We start from the raw sequence: 19,948 nt of genomic DNA, 5'->3' as shown, positions 1-19,948 counted from the left end.
TGCAGATTGAATAAGTCACTCTATGGGCTTAAACAATCTCCCAGACAATGGTATAAGAGGTTTGATTCCTACATGATCCAGATTGGTTATACCCGTTGTGAGTATGATTGCTGCGTATATGTTAAGATGCTTGATGATGGTTCTCATATTTTCTTGTTACTGTATGTTGATGACATGTTAATTGCTGCAAAAAGCATGTGTGTGGTTGGCAGGTTAAAAGCTTTGTTGCACAAAGAGTTTGACATGAAAGACTTGGGTATTGCTAAGAAAATTTTGGGTATGGAGATTCGCAGGGATAGAGATTCAAGAAAGCTGTGGATATCTCAAAAGAACTATATCAGAAAAGTTCTTAAAAATTCAACATGCAAGATGCTAATCCTGTAAGCACCCCATTGGCGAATCACTTCAAATTATTTGGTAGTCAGTGCCCGAAGAATGAAAAAGAAATTGAAGACATGTCAAAGGTTCCATATGCAAGTGCAGTTGGGTGTTTAATGTACGCGATGGTTTGCACCAGGCCAGATTTGGCTCATGCAGTAAGTACTGTCAGTAAGTACATAGCAAACCCAGGTAGAGAGCACTGGAATGCAGTGAAGTGGATATTCAGATACCTGAATGGAACCGCAGGATATGGGATCCTGTTTGCGAGGCAACATGGTGATAACTCAGTGGTAGGATATGTGGATTCAGACTATGCAGGCAATATAGATGACAGAAGGTCTACAACAGGTTATGTGTTCACACTGTCAGGAGGGCCTGTTTGTTGGAGATCCACACTACAATCTGTAGTAGCCGTGTCTACTACAAAAGCTGAGTACATGGCGGTAGCTGAAGCTGCAAAGGAAGCACTGTGGTTGAAAGGGCTAGTCAAAGAGCTTGGTTTGAACCAAAGAGGAGTTCAGTTGCATTGTGACAGTCAAAGTGCCATTTACTTGGCAAAGCATCAGGTTTATCATGCTAGGACAAAGCATATTGATGTGAGATTCCATAAGATAAGGGAGTTGACTACTACAGGAGAAATTATTCTTGAGAAGATTGACACTTCAGAAAATGTAGCTGATATGTTGACGAAGCCAGTACCTACAAGCAAGTTCAAGCACTGCTTGGACTTGATCAGTGTTTGTAGCTTGTGATAGCCCGTAAGGGCTAAGGTGGAGACGACTGAAGAGTTTGTTTTGTGGAGCTTGATACAATTCAAGCCAAGGTGGAGATTTGTTAGAATGGCTTGAATTGTCAAATAAAATGGCTTGAATTGTCAACATTGGTGGCTTGACAATTAAATATCAAACCATTTGGAAGTTGTAAGAAATTGCATGATTGTTGTACGTGAAGAAATGCAAAGAAGTTTCAAGAAACATTGCATGGACTCATGGCCGAAATTATTGACTTCTTTGATAGAAGTCTTGCATGTTCTACAAACTTCACCTTTTGGCCGAAATATTTGACTTCTTGCATTCATGAATCATCAAGAAACGGCAAGAACAAAACCAACATGAACTACATTCATGCATAGCCGAAATCTAAGAATGCTAGCCACTATTGTTGACTTCCCTAAACAAAAGAAGTCTCTAGTGTGCTCTAAAGGTGGAGGTTTCGGCTAAACCTTGGCTATAAATACAATATGTGTGGAGCAAATGAAAGTATGCAAGGGTGAGCTAGGGAGATAGCAAATAACTTCTTCTGTGTGTGTGCACCAGAGCTAGGAAGTTGGGTCTTGCAATTTTGCCTAAATACAAAAAGGTGTTCTCTATTTGTTTGTGAGAGAACCAATGGTGTATTTGGGGTTTGGGTTTGTGTGAGAGTGCTTACAAGTCATTGTTGTAATCTCCAAACTATAGTGAAAATTATTCTGTCGCCTCCTGTGGACGTAGGCATATTGCCGAACCACGTAAATTCCTTGTGTCATATTATCTTCTCTCTCTCTTCTTTAACCTTGTGTAAACAGATTTATTTTACCCAATACGCACAACAAATACATATAGGAAAATGCTAGAGATACAAACAATATTACAAAAAGTTATTGCGGCCGGTGAGTAGTTATTTATAAGTAAAAAAATAAGGTTAGTGATGAGACCAGATGAAAATACCAATAATAATTGGCTATAATAACAATTTGTAAAAATGTTGTAAAATAATTTGTGCTTAATGGAATTTGTAGGGACTCAGTTTTAGAAAAGTTCCCCAACAATAAATTTTTAGAGAGTGGACCGAAGGTTTAGGCCCTAACAGACTAGCAACGGAATACAAATCACTTCTTTTTCATTGAAGGAGAGTGAGCCCAGTTTACAACTGAGGGTGGCTCCTCGGCACCCGTCCGAGAAGGCCCTCCTCCCTCAAACTAACACTGCCTCTAAGTTCTCCTATGTCACTCCCTTCAATCTTCCAAAGTTCCCAAAAAAGTCCGTCCCACTTTCCTTTGCTCGCCTTTCTTATATCGTTCTCCTTTCTCCTATCTTCTCCTTCCTTCTGTTGATCATCCATTGGCCTCCGCTCTGACCCTCCGTCCCATCAAATGTCTTATCCGTACTCAAGTGGCTCACCATGATCGATGTTGCCCTTCCAAGGGGTTACATCCCCATTAATGCGGCCAGGAGGGTTAGGTGAGCGCATTCAATGCAAAGGTGACAGCTCGCCCAAGGCTTGCCCCTTTGCCGCGCTCCCGTCGCCGACGCGTGGCACTGGGCCCTCTCCTCCTCGGATGTTCAAGGAGTCCTTTGGTAGGGTGGCCCTCGTTCCTCCGAGGTCTCGGATTCCCGAGGACGGGCCCTCCTCGGATATGATCCTCAAGAGTCGGTCCTCGCGCTTTCATCCTCGGACCCCTCTCGTATCCTCGGTGTGGGCCCTTTAGGCCTGGCTTGGAGTGGGCCGAGGCTACCCAATTTTCTGGCCCCACAGAATTATATCTGAATAATTTATACTTAAAACATGTCTTTAATATTATTTATTTTTTCATGTATATAAAAAATTTCATCAAATCAATTTATATAATTTAAGAAAAATATTTCATTTCATTAAGCCACGTGTAAGCAATCTTTATCATCAAGACAAGCAATTGTTTTTTTCTTTTTAAGACAAGATTTAAAATTAAATCCCTTAATGACCATTTTATAACAATAAAATTTTTTACCTTAAATCCCTTAATGACTATTTTATAACAATAAAATTTTTTACCTGTTAAGCTAACTAGAATTGGAATCTACATCATTGAAACATTTTAAATCAGCTTCTTTTATTGAATAAGTTAAATATTACAAATTAGAATATAATAATATTTTTTTTAAATCATAAAATGTATACAAATCAATTAATTTTAGATAAATTAAACAATAAATGTTACTTTTATATGCCTTTGTGTACATATATAGGTAGTAATATAAAAATAATAGAATCTTTTCTTCTAATGAGTAAAAAAAAAAAAAAAATCATGCACTTGTGTATTCCTAACTCTCTGATACAAAATAAAAAACCAGGTGTTTTTTTACTAAAAACAAAAGAGCTTTTTATAATGAGATTTTCGTATATATTTTTGATAACATATGCTTTAAATGCTATTAAAGTTAATTAGTTATGTAGGTAAAAAAAAAAATGTTAAAAAAAAAAAAAATCAAGAGGTTGTAGCTCAATTGATTAGTGTGTCTTGATATTTTAACGGAGACATTTAGGATTCAAATATTCCCTTTCCATTATAACTATTAAATTATCCCAAAATAAATGACATTAGTATTCTAAATGAGTGTTAGATATCATCCACACAAAAAAATAATTGTAGATTTAAAAAACAAAAAAAATCAATGGGATCCATTAAGTAATATAATATAAGATTTCTTTATGAAAATAAAGAGGGAGTGGAAAGCCAGGGGCCATGGGCCCCTGTCCAGCAATATTCAAATTTATCCTTTTGTTTGCGCCCACTAATTGGATTGTCGCGATAATTTTCCAAACTATGTTATTTATTTATTTATTTTTCACCATATCTCTCTCTCTCTCTCTCTCTGCCCCCTTTTCAGAATTTTATTTATTTATTTTCTCTTCTCTTAGCTAGCTCTCTTCAGCTAGCCTTCTACTCTCCTCTTCAATAACTCTAGAGGTGTAAATTTGCTCACAAGTTTTTTTTGGGACCGTATCAACTACAACATATTTAGGACTACATCTCTATTACCTTTAACAAGAGTTCAATAGGAAATAATTTCCATACAAAAGTCGATTTCTTTCCTTACCCTTTGAATTATCCCTGTTCACTTGATGCCATCATAAATCGTATGGAGATGCCTTTATCCTTTTAGATGAAACTCTATCATATATATGAGACACGATTAGCAAAGTTTCTTCTCACAAATTAAATGAGAGCTTTGCACTTAAGATCAAGTAAGTCAATTTCGTACCAAAAGCCATTTCAGTTTGGCAAAATGTATGTTTTGGTACCGGTATACTGTTTCGGGTTTACCACTATTTTATTATTAAATTAATAAATATTTTATATAATCTATTAAAAATATTGAAAATTGTAATTAAGTCCATCCCGAATTAATATGTTCAGCTCCAGCCAAGTGTTAAAACTCAATATAAATATATATTAACTACTAATTTGAGAATTAAAAAAAAAATCAAAACTTATAATTAGTAACTTAATATTTGCCACCTAGAAGGTTGACAAACCACATAAATTCATTGATTTGTCCACAACTTTTTAGTGGGTAGATTGTAGACTTTCACTTACTTTTTGAAACATGGGGTACAGCTAGACAATGAAAATAAAAGAGTAGGGGTAAAAAAGAGAAAGCAAAAGATAGAAAGAGAAGTTAAAAGAAAGAAATGATTTTTTTTTTTTTTTTTGAGAAACTAAAAGAAAGAAATGATGAAGACACAGTTACAAAGAGTTGTTGACGTGGACGAAAAAGAGAGGAGAAAAATAATGCAGCGACAAAAAAGAAATTGAAGGCGCTTGCGACTGGGTATGAAGAACATTTCTTATAATGGCCGGAAGCACAAATACCATTCGAAATGGCTAGTACAGACGGAAACATCCAGTATCAACTAAAACATCAGGTATTTAAACTAATACATTTTAAGACGTTTTCAGTGTCGGTTAGGTGACCGGTACGAATTTTTTCGACCGTACGAATTTCACTTTCTTGCTTAAGATAATGGTATTTATCATGTCTACAATTTTTTTTTTTCATTAAAAAAATTTTTGTCAGTGTATAAGGTGCTAAACTTTGGTGTGATATTCCATGTTCATTACAAAATATAGAAAATTCATTTTGAAAGTATTCATCTCTTCTATTCAGTTTTCATAATTCAATACTCATAACTTTAACTCAAATCTTATAACTCATAACCCAAACTCCATTATCACTCAAAAACTCCAAAATTGTTGTTTGGTTACAAAATTTAGTCATATATCTTAACTTTTAAGTCCATTTTTTTGCCAAAATGGTGGAACCCACCCCACTGACACTACACAAGGGTTATGGTTGCTACCCGCATCCATTTTCTCTTCCCTTCTTTCATATTCTCCCAAGTCCATCGCCACCATCAATGGCAAACTCAGAACCCACTACTGTCAACACCACCAATGGCCATAAAATGGAAAAAAAAAATTAAAAAAATAAATCTCAACAAAAAAAAAAAAAAAATCCAACCATCAGCTACACCCGCAAAAAGAAAAAAATTTTCAATCATCAATACCACCACCAACCACACAAACCCACGTCCATTACAACCCAAGCTTCAAACCACAACTACAAACATAGAAAACCCAAACACACCAACACAAAATCTTCAAATCGGTGATCCAAAATTGCCAACCTAAACCCACAAACATAGAAAACCCAAACCCAAACCTAGGAATCCTTAGATCAAAGACCAAAATCACAAAAATGAGGAGTGAGTTTCTATTTCTGGGTATATATTTATGCGTGCATGAACATGGTGAGTGGGTCTCAAGAAGAAAGAAAGAAAGAAAGAAAAAGAAGAAAAGAAAGAAAGACACAACTAGGAAAAAGAGGAGAAAAAGAAAACCCCCGTTGGTGGTGGAGTGGGTCTGATGAAGAAAGAAAGAAAGAAAGAATGAAGAAGAAGAAGAAAAAAAAAAGGCTATTGGTGGTGAAGTGGGAATGAAGAAGAAAGAAAGAAGAATTAGAGAAAAAAAGAAAAAAAAGAAAAAAGAAAAAAGAAAAAAGGGAAGCCGATGGAACTTTACAAAAGAAGAAAGAAAAAAGTAGTATGAGACTGTTACTTGACAGTGACAAGTTGGGAGAATGGATCCCACAAATTTGATTTTTTGCCACTTTGCCATTATAACTCATATTCCATAATTTGAAAACACCAAAATTATGTTTTTAGTTTTCATCACTCAAACTCAAATTTTTGAGTTTTGAGTGATGAAAACATCACTCAATTTCCATCAATCAAAAAATAAGACAAACAATTTGTTTTCTATGGGTCCCATAAGTTTTGGATTATGAGTCATGGAAACCGAGTGATATCACTCAATTTTGTGCAATCCAAACAACCTCTAAGTCTTCCTATCGCTTGATTTTCTATTTGAGAAACTTTCCCATTTTCAAAGTAGTTTGTCATGATTTGTTTATAGCTACTAATTTGATTATAGCAATAGTGGTAGTTGCTCTATGTTAGGAATCCAAATGTGATGTACTAAGGGTTAACATGTATTGCAATGTATGTTATTACTTTTGATGTGTTGGTTTAGTTAGTTAGATAAATCTGAAGCTTTTTTTTTTTTTTGAGAAAGAGATAAGGCTGAAGTTGATGGCAATTAGTTAGTTATGCTGATGTCAAAGTTTTAGTTAGTTAGTTAGTACTCTTTAGGTGGGAAATGATAAGAGTTGTGGAGGGAGAATTGTATATAAGAGGACTAAAAATGAATAAGAGGGATATATACAAAATTAACAAAGTTTGCTCTTCCTATTCCTCTCTAGTTCTCCTTATTGCTTAGTAGGTGATTACCCTCAAAGTAACTCTCTTTTCTTCCTCATTTCCTTTATTCTCTACATCCATTTTTGATTTGTTAAGAACCTAACAACTAGTATCAGAGCCTACCTTCCTGCGATCATGGCTGAAACTCGATCCTCTTCTTACAACAATGAATCCATATCTCTTCTTAAAACCACCACAGACCACTATGCTCATTCTCTACAAGAAAGCAACCAGTAGTTGAACACTAGCACTCAACAATTGAATGCTAACACTCAACAACTGAATGTCATTAGTTTGGCTATGTAAAAACTCACTGAAGCAGGGGAAAGAAGACAACAACAACAATCCTCTTCTCTGAAATCTCTAATTTCTCAAGTTATGACTCTTCCTCTCTTAAATCTGTCCAAAAATGTGAAACTTGATTTCCCTTGATTCAAGGGGGTGACCCAACAACTTGGGTGTACAAAGAAACTCAATATTTCTGTTTCTATCAGACCCCATTCAATGAGAGGCTTTTGATGGCTGCGTTCCATATGGATGGAGATGCTTTGGTGTGGTTTCAAGATAGTGATGAAGTGGGTTAGTTTGTGGACAAAGAAGGTTTTGTGATTGCTTTGCTAACAAGGTTTGGAGCTACTGCATATGAGGATCCCATGGAGGCATTGACTAGATTGAAGTAGACAACTAGTGTTGTGGTTTACAAAGGGCAATTTAAGGCTCCATCAAATAGAATCAAAGGCTTATCGGAGAATCATAAGATGAGTTGTTTCCTTAGTGGCTTGAAGGATATTGTGAGGTTGGCTATGAAGATGTTTAGTGCCAAAAGTCTCAATGAAGCCTTTGATTAGCCAAAGTCCAAGAAGAATATCTTATTAGTAGCCATAGAGGTTATAAACCTTCATTTGAATCTACCTAACCTTCAATTCTATGCCCAAAACTTGAGGTTAAATTGGATTCAAGATTTAAGCTTCCATTATAAAGATTGTCACCTGTTCAGATAGAGGAAAGGAGGAAGAGAGGTCTTTGCTTCTACTGTGATGACAAATTCCCGCCTGGACATCAATGTAAGTCTACCAAACTCTTCTTATTAGATGATATATACCATTTTCAAGGACCAAATTCTAGTGTGCAGTTGTTAGAATTAGATGAATTTGATGCTATTGTGTTACAATCTAATCTTGATGAACCTGAACCTAAGATAGCAAAAGCTGAAATTACTCTTTGTGCTCTTTTGGGTAGTCCCTTACCTAGAACTATAAGGATAAAGGGTAAAATCAATGGACATTAGTTCGTTATTTTGATTGATACTGGCAGTACTCATAATTTTTTAAATGTTGCTATGATTTCTATTTTACAATTGTCATTATATTCTACTTTAAGTTTTGAAGTAAAAGTAGCTGATACAATCAAGACACACGATGTGTGTTTGGATGTTAAAATCACTATGCAAGGAAATGGTTTTTCAGTTGATTTGAATGCATTACCCTTAGGTGATTGTGAGTTAGTACTGGGGATTCAATTGCTGATAACCCTTAGGTGATTTGAATGCAGTCACTTCATCAGCTTGTCACATCCTTATTCTGTTGTTAAGGTAGCAGCTCTCATGGAATGCCTACTTCTATAGTTTCAAATAGAGATCCTATTTTTACTACTAAGTTTTGGACTAAATTTATGAGACTTCAAGGTGTACAACTAGCCATGTCATATGCCTATCATCCTCAAATAGATGGCTAGACAAAAGCAGTGAATAAAAGCTTGGAGCATTATTTGAGGTCCTTCTTGAGTGACAAACCTATTGAGTGGTCATGATGGCTTTATTTGGCTGAATACTAATTCAATACCAATTACCATATTATTGCCACCAAGCTAACACTATATGTATCTTTATATAGTTTTGCACCTCCTAGGCTAATGGACTACATCCCTTGTACAACTCAAGTGGCTGCTATGGATTGTGTTGAAGTCTAGATAGCGCATTCTTGCTTTGCTAAAACAAAATTTGGTGGTTGGACAGGCCAGAATGAAGCAACAATGTGACTTAAAGAGAAATGAAAGGGTGTTTCAAGTTGATGATTGGGTGTATCTTCGGCTACAGCCCTATAAGCAATAGTCTAGCTTATAGAGCTTCTCGCAAGTTATCACCTCATTTCTATGGTCCATTTAAGATCATCTAGAGGGTTGGAGAGGTTGCTTACAAATTGGATCTTCCTCAGGAATTTGCTATACACCTCGTGTTCAATATTTCTTGTTTCAAATACATCTCGTGTTCAATATTTCTTGTTTAAAAGCTAAATTGGGGCAACATAACATTTCTATTCCCTTGTTACCTTCTGTCAACTCTCAGGGTGTCCTTACTCCTGAACCAGTGGTTGTACTTCAATCCAAATCACATCAATTACGTAGTAGGACTATCACTCAACATTTGATTTAGTGGTAATTGGGGTCTGCGAATGATGCTACCTAGGAAGATTTGCAAGTGCTTCAGTAACAATTTCCACATCTTGTGGGCAAGATGTTTTAATGGAAGGGAGGAAGTAATGTTTGGAAGCCAAATGTGATGTATCGAGGGTTAACATGTATTGCAATGTATGTTAGTACTTCTAATGTGTTGGTTTAGTTAGTTACTGTTAATTTTTAGGTCCCTATAAATTAGATTGTTTAACCTAATTAATTAACCAAGTGAATACTTAGGTTTATTATTCAAATCTAGGTTAAAATAATAAAGTCATATCATGTAAAGCAGTAGAAAATAAAGAACACAATGATATGATTACCTAGAAAAACCAAATTGGTAAAAAAACCTGGAGAGAATTTAACCTAGCTATCTTCAAGTTAAAAAGAAAATCCACTATAGAGAATCAAAGTTTACAATAAGACTTAGACTACTAACATCCTATTGCTACCACATGTAGAACTTATTGATACGACCACATGCAAGCTTCGAATCCATGAACTCCTTTACTATAAGGCCTTTGAAACATACGCACCCACACTTGTGACTTTGAGACTCCACTCATAGGTTTTGGATCTCCTTAGATGTTGATTTTGTATGTAGCAACTTCTACAACACCGGATCTTGAGATTCTTCAAGGAATAACACCAATAAAAGACTTCAGAGAGCTTTTGAGTACAAAACCCTAGATCTACAAAAGAGGCACAAGATGCACTCTAATCTATCTAAAAAAATCTGAAAACCCTCTCCAGGGTTAGCTTATGATGTCTTTTAAGTATTGGAAAAAACAGATCGCGATTTGGGCTTCAAACGTTCAAGTTATGAGCTATTTACATTTGCTGATTTTTTGCTGATATGCGACTTTTGATTGATCGAGTACCAATCAAATGAATTTCGATTGATTGAGTACCAATCAAGTACCAATTGAATGAAACAGATTGTAACTCATTTTTTTTTTCATCCCGAACTTAATTTTTTTTTTGGATTGGACTTCAATGTAGACCATTCTAAACCAATGAGACTTAGTTTTTGTCATGGTTTGCGAACATTACAAACTCAAAACCTAACAATCTCTCCCTTTGGTAATCTATGTCAAAACAGACATACAACATAATGCCCATATACAATAAAATGCCCAAATACATAACAAATCCCAATCTAAGACTCCTAACCTAGAAGTTGCAAGAAGAGGTAGAAGGTCTTGATCAGAATGTACTTGTCTTTCTTGAAAAGACTCAAAAGAACACATCACTGCATGTGCGGAAAGAAAGACAAGTAAATAATATGAAACAAAATTATAAAAAACAAAAGTAAACTAACTCTCCCCCAAAGTTAGATACATGAAAAAACTTTTTATATTCTCCCCCTTTCAAAAACAATTTCAACTCCCCCTAAACAAAATAAATAGGATTCTCACATTTCATCTATTTCTCCCCCTTTTTGTCACGTATTGATAAAGACAACCCAATTAGAAGGTAGACAGAAAACATACGCAATAAAGAATAAGAGAAAATAGTGAATTAAGGGAATACAAAACAATTCAACTCTATAGAAAATAGAGACAACTCCCCCTATGAACAACAAATGTTAAAAACAAGCTTCTCCCCCTATAAAAATAGGAAAAACATAACAAGTTTTGGAAAAAAAAAGTTTTGTGGAAAATTTAAGAGGTGGGGAAAATAAAGACACACAAACTAAACTTAATAACTAAGTTGAGGATATACATGAAGAAAAATATTCTCTCTTTCAATAAATGCAAACTTGACACTATGTGACCCATAAACAGATGGTCTTTTGAACTTAAACCAAGTAGAGAAAATATTTGAACAATTATTGTCCATCATATTTTTTTAGAAAAATATTTTATACAATTCACACATAAAAATAGCATATACTAAACTGTAGAAAACTAAAAAAATTAATCAATCAATTTTTAAATCAAGTTGAGTACCCAATTTAGCAAAGTGTATGCATGTTATGTATGAAAAAAAAAAATGAGAGATATAACTGCAAAAATGCAAGATGGATAAAGAAAAAACAATGCAATGAATGTTAATCCTAAACATAAATGATGCATGAAAAAAAAAATTTGTCAAAAGCTTAGAAACTGAAAGTTTTCCAATTTTGATCAGTCGAGCATCGATTGAATACCAATCGACTTAGGCAGAGAGCAATGATTAAAAATCAAGGGATTTTTGATCGGTCGAAAAACAGATTTGATCGATCGAAATTCTGAAAATTTGAATTTTTTGAAAAATAGCAGAAGATTATGCAGAAACCACTCAACCCAAATAATTTCATGAATGAAATGCATGAGAATGAGTTTAAAAGTTTTTCAAAAACATTAATTCTCAACCTAGAACTTCAAAACAAGATTTTCAAAATTTTTTACCCCCAAATTTTCAACCCTTGAACATATTTTGTATCAAAATCATAGAATATTTGGATGACCAAACCAAATTCACACACAATTTATGTACTAAGTTTAGCAAATAATAACTTGTGAAATGTGTGCAACTAGTAACAGTATGAGATATATGTGAGGTGATATGTAGAAGTAATAAGCACAATTTCTACATTATTTATCACATAAATTTAAAAGTGACTATCACCTAAAGAGTTACATCCTATAACTCCCACATCTCCTAGTAAACAAGTTGCAATCATGCATATATGTATTTTAATTTTAGCCTTATAGTGTACATGCTTTTTTTTTTTGGTTTAAAGTACACTTTATTTTCTTTTTGTGCATGTCTATACTTTCTTGAGCAAAAAATCTTATGATATTCACTAAGGTGTTCATATTGGCTAGTAAATAGTGGTGAGATGGTTATTTATACCTTTCTCTTAAAAATTTTAGTTCTTACAATCAAAAGCATGTGACTTCAAAATCAAGATCATGTGATCAAAAACTATAAACAACTCACACTAACATGCACTATATAGCTAGAACTAGCAAAGTGCAGAAAAAATAAACTCATCCAAGCTAAACAAGGTACACAGGCATGTTATGCAAAGATAATATGCCAACATTAACTACACATCCATGATATGTAATACAGAGGAAATAACAATCTTTTTGGTTTCAAAAAAAATTATGACAAAACTAAAAGCACACATTATGCTAAATGATTAAAATGCAAAAACAATGCATGACAGTGCAAAACTAAGCTATAGAGGCTAAACAAATAAGAAATATCAATTTCTTAATTAACCCATGAGTACATGTAAAACTAGTACATATTCATACAAAATCATATTTATCTCAAAATAATCATACACTTAGTTGAGCAATACATACTATTCAAGTTTATCCACAATGTCAAGCTGTTCTAAATCAAGAGAGAGATATCATAATTCATGCAATCCTCAAGAAAAATAAAACTAGACACAAAATATTTTTTTTGTTGAAATTTTTCAATGTTTTCAGATTTTTTTTTTAAAATAATAATAATAATAAAAAAACCTAAAAAACAAAACAACCACAAAACAAAACAAAACATGTCCATAAACAATTGAAAGAATTAAATTAAGGACAAGTAAGCAACACTCACCTTAGCAAGTTTCTTAAGGTTTAGGCGCTGGCCGTCGATCACCATGCATGAACTTTCTTTTATAAAAAATACTAAGAGTTTCTTTACAAATGGGGGGATGCTCCTCGGCCCGTGGCCGAAGAGACCCTTTTCTTCTTTCTTTTCCCCCGCCCCCCTTATTTTACTTTACTTGCTTTTCTTATATAGTCTTCATCTTCCTATCTCCTTATTCCATCTGTTGATCATCCATTTGCCTTTCTTCTGGCCGTCCGTCCCATCAGAGGCCTTATCAGTACTCAAGTGGTTCACTCTGACCAACGTTGCCCTGCTAAGGGGTTATCTCCCCATTAATGCGGTCAGAGGGGTTAGGTGAATGCATCAAGTGCGAATGTGGCAGCTTGCTCTGGGCTTGTCCCCTCCCAAAAATTATCCTTAGAGTGCCGAGGATGAACAGGTTCTCGGTGTGGGTTACAAAAGAGGTTTTGTCTGACTTAGCCTTGGCTGGTCAGTCCTCCTCGGCGTTGGCCTTGGGCCTACTATGCGATGGGCTGTGGTTATCAGGCCCACGGGCCCCACAGCTACCACATGTAAAACTTATTGACAGGACCACGTGAAAGCTTTGAATCAATGGACTTCTTCTCTATAAGGCCTTTGCAACACAAGCACACACACTTGTGACTTTGAGACTCTACTTAAAGGCTTTGGATCTCCTTAGACTTTGATCTTGTAGACAACAACTTTTACAACACTAGATCTTGAGATTATTCAAGGAATAACACTAGTAGAAGACTTTAGAGAGCTTTTGGATACAAAACCCTAGATCTACAAAAGAGGCACAAGATGCACTCTAATCTCTCTAAAAAAAAAAAAAACTCTGAAAACCCTCTCTAGGGTTACCTTATGATGTCCTTTAAATACTGGAAAAAACGGATTGCGATTTGGGTTTCAAACGGTCAAGTTATGGGCTTTTTACGTTTTCTGATATGCAACTTTTGATCGATCAATTACGAATTGAATGAAACAGATTGTAACTCATTTATTTTCATCCTAAACTTAAGTTTTTTTTTGTCTTGGACTTCAATGTAGACTATTCTAAACCAATGAGACTTAGTTTTTGTCATGTTTTGCCAACATTACAAACTCAAAAACTAACAGTTAGATAAGGCTGAAGCTGATGTCAATTAGTTATTTATGTTGATATTAGAGTTTTGGTTAGTTAGTTCGTACTCCTTAGGTGGGAAATGATAAGATTTGTGGAGGGAGAATTGTATATAAGAAGACTAAAGGTGAATAAGGGGGATATGCAGAAAATTAACCAAGTTTGCTTTTTCCTATTTCTTTCTAGTTCTCCCTATTGCTTTGGAGGTGGTTACCCTCGAAGTAACTCTATTTTCTTTCTCATTTCCATCCTTTTTTGATTTGCTAAGAGCCTAACACTCTAATGTCAAGTTGCTATATAAAATAAAATTTTTAATTTTAAATATTATCAAAATTATTTGTCGCAACAAAATAGAAGATAATATTTTCAAAGAATCTTTAAATTTGTACATAAATGGGAAATTATTACAAAATTTAATACAAAATTAATAATAGATGTTTTTCAAAATTTAAAAGAATATCATGTTCCATTTTAGAATAACATAAATTAAACGTGTTAGGAATAAAAAAAGCTATTTGTGTCTTTTATTTTATTTATATTTTGTCAATACTGAAAATATATAGCAATATATTCTTCATGAATTAGCTTACTTTTGAATTTTAGTATATTTTTTTACTTTAATAAGGTGTATAGTTTTTTTTTTTTTTTTTTTTTTTTTTTTTTTTTTTAATGAGGTGTATAGTTTTTTTTTTTTTTTCTTTTTTTTTTTTAAGAAGATAACGAGGTGTATAGTTAAACGGATATTTTATGTATGAATATTCATACATTAAATAATTAATTTTATCATTTCTTATAAATTTAGAATTTTACAACAAGGTAATTTATTCCGTCATTTTAAAATAGACATACAATAGAGTACAAAACTAATAATAATGAATAGTACTTTGAGTAAATGAAATTGCTAGAGTTCTCCTAAATATATAATCACTGAATTATCTAATGGTTTAAATTTATTTTAAAAAAAAAAAGCTTAGGTAATTTTTTTGGGTTTCACTTTAGTTCTAGTAATTGATTGTATTTTTGTTGTTGTCGTTATTGTTACTGTTACTGTTATTGTTATTATTATTATTATTATTGAGAAAATCTAGCAATTGATTGTGTTTATATAATTCATAGTAGTTCCGGAGAGCCGTGAATCCGCGTTGGACCTAGCCGAACTCTTAGTAGAAGAAGATACCTCGTGGAAGTGTACTAGCTCTAATATGGACTTGAGTAAGCCAACCCCGCACATATATGGTAGTCGCTCAGTTCGCTCCAATGCTTCATCTGCTGATGAGAATAAAGGTAATCTTTTAACTATTTTTGAACTGTGCCAATAGTAGATAAAAAGTATAGAGTCAATAGTCTTCTAACTTTTTTTAATAGCTACAGTGGTCGTACTTGCATGAATTTTTCAATATCTATTGTGAATATGAAGTGAATATTAAATATTTTCGATCCTATATATTATCAAAATTAAGTTTTGTAACAAAATAGAAGACAATATTCTAAGTGGCTCTTTGGATTTGTTCATCAAAAAGGAAACTATTATGAAATTGAGCTAATTACAACTTATTTGCATGGTTTGAAATTCAACATTTTATTTACTTAGGGTTAATTCGGTTAAAGTTTTGTAACTCTCTTCTATTACAAATAAGGCTAAATATGTATTTTTGCTACGATTTTATGTCTATCTCATCCTAAAACATAAAAGAACAAGAAAAAACAAGCTATATATAAATAAAAATAAATAAAAGAAGAATTTTGTAAAAATTAAGAACAAACATTATTAGCCACATTTAAGCGAAGAAGAAAATGAGTACCTAGGCTTGAAAGAATTGCTCGAGTTCGTCATTCTGTTGTTTCACTTGGGTTGCATAGTCATCTGTTATTACATATAGAAAAGGAGATGAGTGACAAACATGTTGTTGATGTTGTTGCTGCTATTGTTGTTGTTGATGTAATTGTTGTTGGTCTCCAAAGGAATAAGCTAAGGCCTATGGAGACCACATTGGGGTGATGGGTATTGTTATGAAGTTGAGAAATATCTATAAATTGCAAAGAGAATACTATTGGACTGATTGGAGTTGATAATGATACCCCAAAAGTTGCTGCAACCTCTCTTACTTGGATTATTGCAATTAGTCCCCACTGTAACTTATTGTTAGGACATACGTGGAACATGTTATGAACATATGTCATTTGGAATTGGCTAATCTTTTGACAAAACACACTTTACTTGTAATTGGATAGATCTAAGATGTGTTTAATACTTCAAGGAATAAGAGTTCAAGTCCAAGTATTGAAGCCATGCAAATCTTTCCAAGAATCAAGTGAAAAAGTGTTGTTTATTAAAGCTCGATAAATAGCTCGACAAATGTATCTATTGAGGTTTAAATTATTTTGAAGCTCGACAGATAGCTCGACAGTTGTATCTATCGAGAATTATAAAATTCAAATTTCAAGATCTGTCTTTCACGTATATCTAAGTTATGTGTTTAGGTTTTCCTTTCTCACAACCCTAGACATATATAAGGATTATTTTAAGGGCTGTCATAAGGTGGTTGCACTTGTTGTTGCATGCATATTGTGACCGGAGACAATTTGCCCTAATTCATATTTTTCTTGAAGAAACTGCTGTGTTTATATGTCGTAGGGTTTTGTGACCAATAAGCTTCTTAATCTTCATCATGTGAATGAACTGAAGAACTTTGCAGCCAACATCTTCCTGAAGTTGGTGTGTTAGTCACATACTTGGATTCGTACATTGATTGGTTAGTCACGAACTTGAAGCCGTGCATTGAAAAGAGAGATTTTCACTACATTACAAATCCAATTGTGTATTGGGGTAAGGGTTCAATTGTAGGTTGGTCTAAGGTACTGAAATTCCTTTACTTGTAACCACTTGTTTTGATAATAGTAGATTCTTGGGAATGGTGACCTTAAATTCACCTGGTGGAGTTTTGCCTTGGTGATTTTCTCCATTCGTAAACAAATCGCCCATGTCAAATTTATTTTCCGCTCCATTTAACTTAGTTGGTGATTTGTTTGTGTTACCACGTGTATTGCATGTTAATTGACTTAATTAATTCACTTGGCTAATTAATTGGTTAATTGACCCAATAGGTCAATACATTCTTGGCCTATCAACTAGTATCAGAGCAGACACACACTGATTAGGGTTAATCTTTGCTATGTGAATCTTCATGCATTTCATAAATTTAGACCTAGGTTTTGGGTTTTTAAAATTTTTTTGGGGTTTTTCAAAATTGATGAGATGTTTGTGAAATTTTTGGGTTGGGTTTTGCTTAAATGGTCCTATATGCTCATGCATTGCATCACATTTGCATTTTTAACAATGTTTCATGCATTTAGATGTGTGTTTTCTTGTTGGAACCTTATGTGTTGGTAGGTTTGGATTAGGCTGAGCCCATGATGATATTCTTGTTGCACGTCACATGATAATGCATTTTTCATGCACATATACCATTCTTTTCTCTTTTTGGTATATTTGTTGATTAGTGCTTTTCAGCTTGTCTCTCTTTCTCTCTCTCTCATAGTCTGCACATGGCACCCAAGCACAAATCCGCTCTGTCCCGAAACCCTCTTTGTTCCGAGGCATCATCTTCTTCTGACTTTACTCCACTCCATGTTAGGTTCCGTGATGAGAAGGCCAGTCAGGACTTCTCAGAGAACTTCTCCAAATGTGGCATCCATTTGGAATGCCATATTAACCTATTGGACTTCTTCCATACTAATCTACTGACTATCATTCACAGGCGGGGATTTGAGTCTCTTTGTGAGATCCCGGTGAGTTGTCCCTCCATGATCATACAGTAGTTTTACTCCAATATGCATGGATTCGATTATTCCATACCTCATTTCCTTACTACTGCTGAGGTGTCTATATAGCAGTCACTCCGAAGCTTATCTCCGATGTGCTACACGTCCCAAGGGTACCACATCCTGATTACCTTGGCTGTCCTCGTCTAAAGGCTGTGTCTAAAGATGTGTAAGGTTGAAAATTATCAACCATCGTGTTGGCTTTATTCCGTGCCAATTTGCTTGTAATTTAAGCACTTAGTAACCCTGTATTTAGGTGGGATTATTGTAAGGGTAGTGTGTGAGAAGTTATGAAGAAAAGCTCAAGTATGTGCAAAGAAGCAGAGCTTCGCGGCTAGGACTCGCAGGTGGCTCGCAGCTGCAAGTCGCCAACTTCAGGCACGTGAGATGCATGCAGGGAAGCTGAAGGGCCGCGCCAGCTGTCGCACTACAGGACAAAAGTCCCAGGCTGGCCAGGCCGTTACATCGCGACTTGGACAAGCCGCGAGACCAAGCCACCAATTTACCCTGTTTGGCAAAAATCTATCTCTTCGTATTCTCATATCACCTCACTATATATAGACCCTTATACCCACTAAATGTAGAGAGCTTCCAGAGAGAATTTTGTGAGAGAAAACCCTAGAGAAAAACAAGATTGCCTAATCCCTAATCTTTATCTAAGAAACTCTACAAATTCCTCTACTCTCTTCCTCTCTATTGTCATACCCTTGAGAGGTCTTTTACCGAATTCTTATCTCACCACACCCACGTCTGTGAGAAGGTTTATTTGGTGTTGAGGGAAGCAGTTTAGAAGGAACCAATATACATTGGTTGATGCTATGGTCAAGTAGCGGAATCCGGGAAGCTAAAGAAGAAATAGGTTTGGCGTAACCTCGTTGGAGCAAGAAGCTTGGAGGGCTTAGGTACCTAGGTAGATTAGGCTTAGAGAGTCTTTTGTTGTTCATGTATCCCAACTACATTCTTTAGTGGATTTTATCACCACTTGGAGGGCGGCGGAGAGGTTTTACGCCGAGGACTTCGATTTCCTCTTCGATAACACATCGTGTGTTTTCCGTGTGTTTGCATCGTTCTTCCCTTTATCTTTGCCTTATATTTACTGCTGTGGATGTGTTTATATTTAGCTTAGATTGTCTATCAATTCTGTTATTGGCTTATTATCATGTTCTGCACATTAATTGTTTGATATAAAGCTTGAATTGGTATTTTTATAATTTGGGGTCTAAATGTTTAAGGGTGTTTTATACCCATATTGAACTTTCAAGATGAACTTCTGTCTCTCTTTTGTGAGACACCTTCATCTTAGGGTGACCGTCAAAACACCCTTTGTTCGGGCTTTGCAAAAGGTCTGAGGTTCTTGAATATGGTGATGACAATTGTCTTACATCCATTGTCTCAGCATAATTCTATTACTGAGCCTCGTGCTCGCTTTTTGTTATCCCTCATTGAGGACCTTACCATTGACTTTCCCTTTCATTTTATACTCTCCCTTGTAGATGTCTATAAGGATACGACGATGTGTAATAAGCTTATCTTTCCTTCTGTTATCACGAGGATCATTCGCCATGCCTCTATTTCTTATCCTAAGTCTCCTCATTTCTCTATCATGGGTGCCATTAGCGTAGTGTCTGTTAGACAGAGCGAGGCCTAGCTTTGACCGAAGCGGACATGAACCAAGATGGCGACTCCTCTAGCTTGTTCTACTCCATCCACCTCCACTTCTTCTTTGTCGAGTGGTGGTGTGACTCTTTAGGCCATCATGGCACAGCTTGAGTGCATGGATGCTCGCCTTGACACTTAGTGATGAGTTGTGTCAAGTGAACACTCGTGTTGATCGTATTGCACGACGACAGGCTATTATGGGTGGTTTCACCGCATATCCATCTCCATCTCCACAGGCTTCTGAGGATGAGGGCAATGATGCTAGCTCCGGTGATGATAATGCTGATAAGGATGAAGATGTTAGCTCTTCTGGTGATGATGAAATGACTGCTTATAAATGACTTGCCCTTTGTCATTCGTGACAAAAAGGGGGAGTAGTTTCGG

The 19,948-nt window shown here is 35.0% G+C and overlaps 1 protein-coding gene across 1 annotated transcript in view; it reads left to right on the top strand.

Moving 5' to 3' along the window:
* LOC112007407 (uncharacterized) overlaps nucleotides 1-19,948 on the top strand; it is a 47,174-nt gene that overhangs the window by 3,218 nt on the left and 24,008 nt on the right. Inside the window, exon 3 of the mRNA XM_065775000.1 lies at nucleotides 15,200-15,367. Coding sequence (XP_065631072.1) covers nucleotides 15,200-15,367 — 168 coding nt within the window. The remainder of the gene's footprint in view (nucleotides 1-15,199; nucleotides 15,368-19,948) is intronic.

Source organism: Quercus suber, unplaced genomic scaffold, assembly GCF_002906115.3.
Source record: "Quercus suber isolate HL8 unplaced genomic scaffold, Cork oak 2.0 scaffold_103, whole genome shotgun sequence".
Classification (NCBI taxonomy): Eukaryota; Viridiplantae; Streptophyta; class Magnoliopsida; order Fagales; family Fagaceae; genus Quercus; species Quercus suber.
Note: the sequence above shows the minus strand (reverse complement) of the source record. Positions and strands in the feature narration are given on the sequence as shown.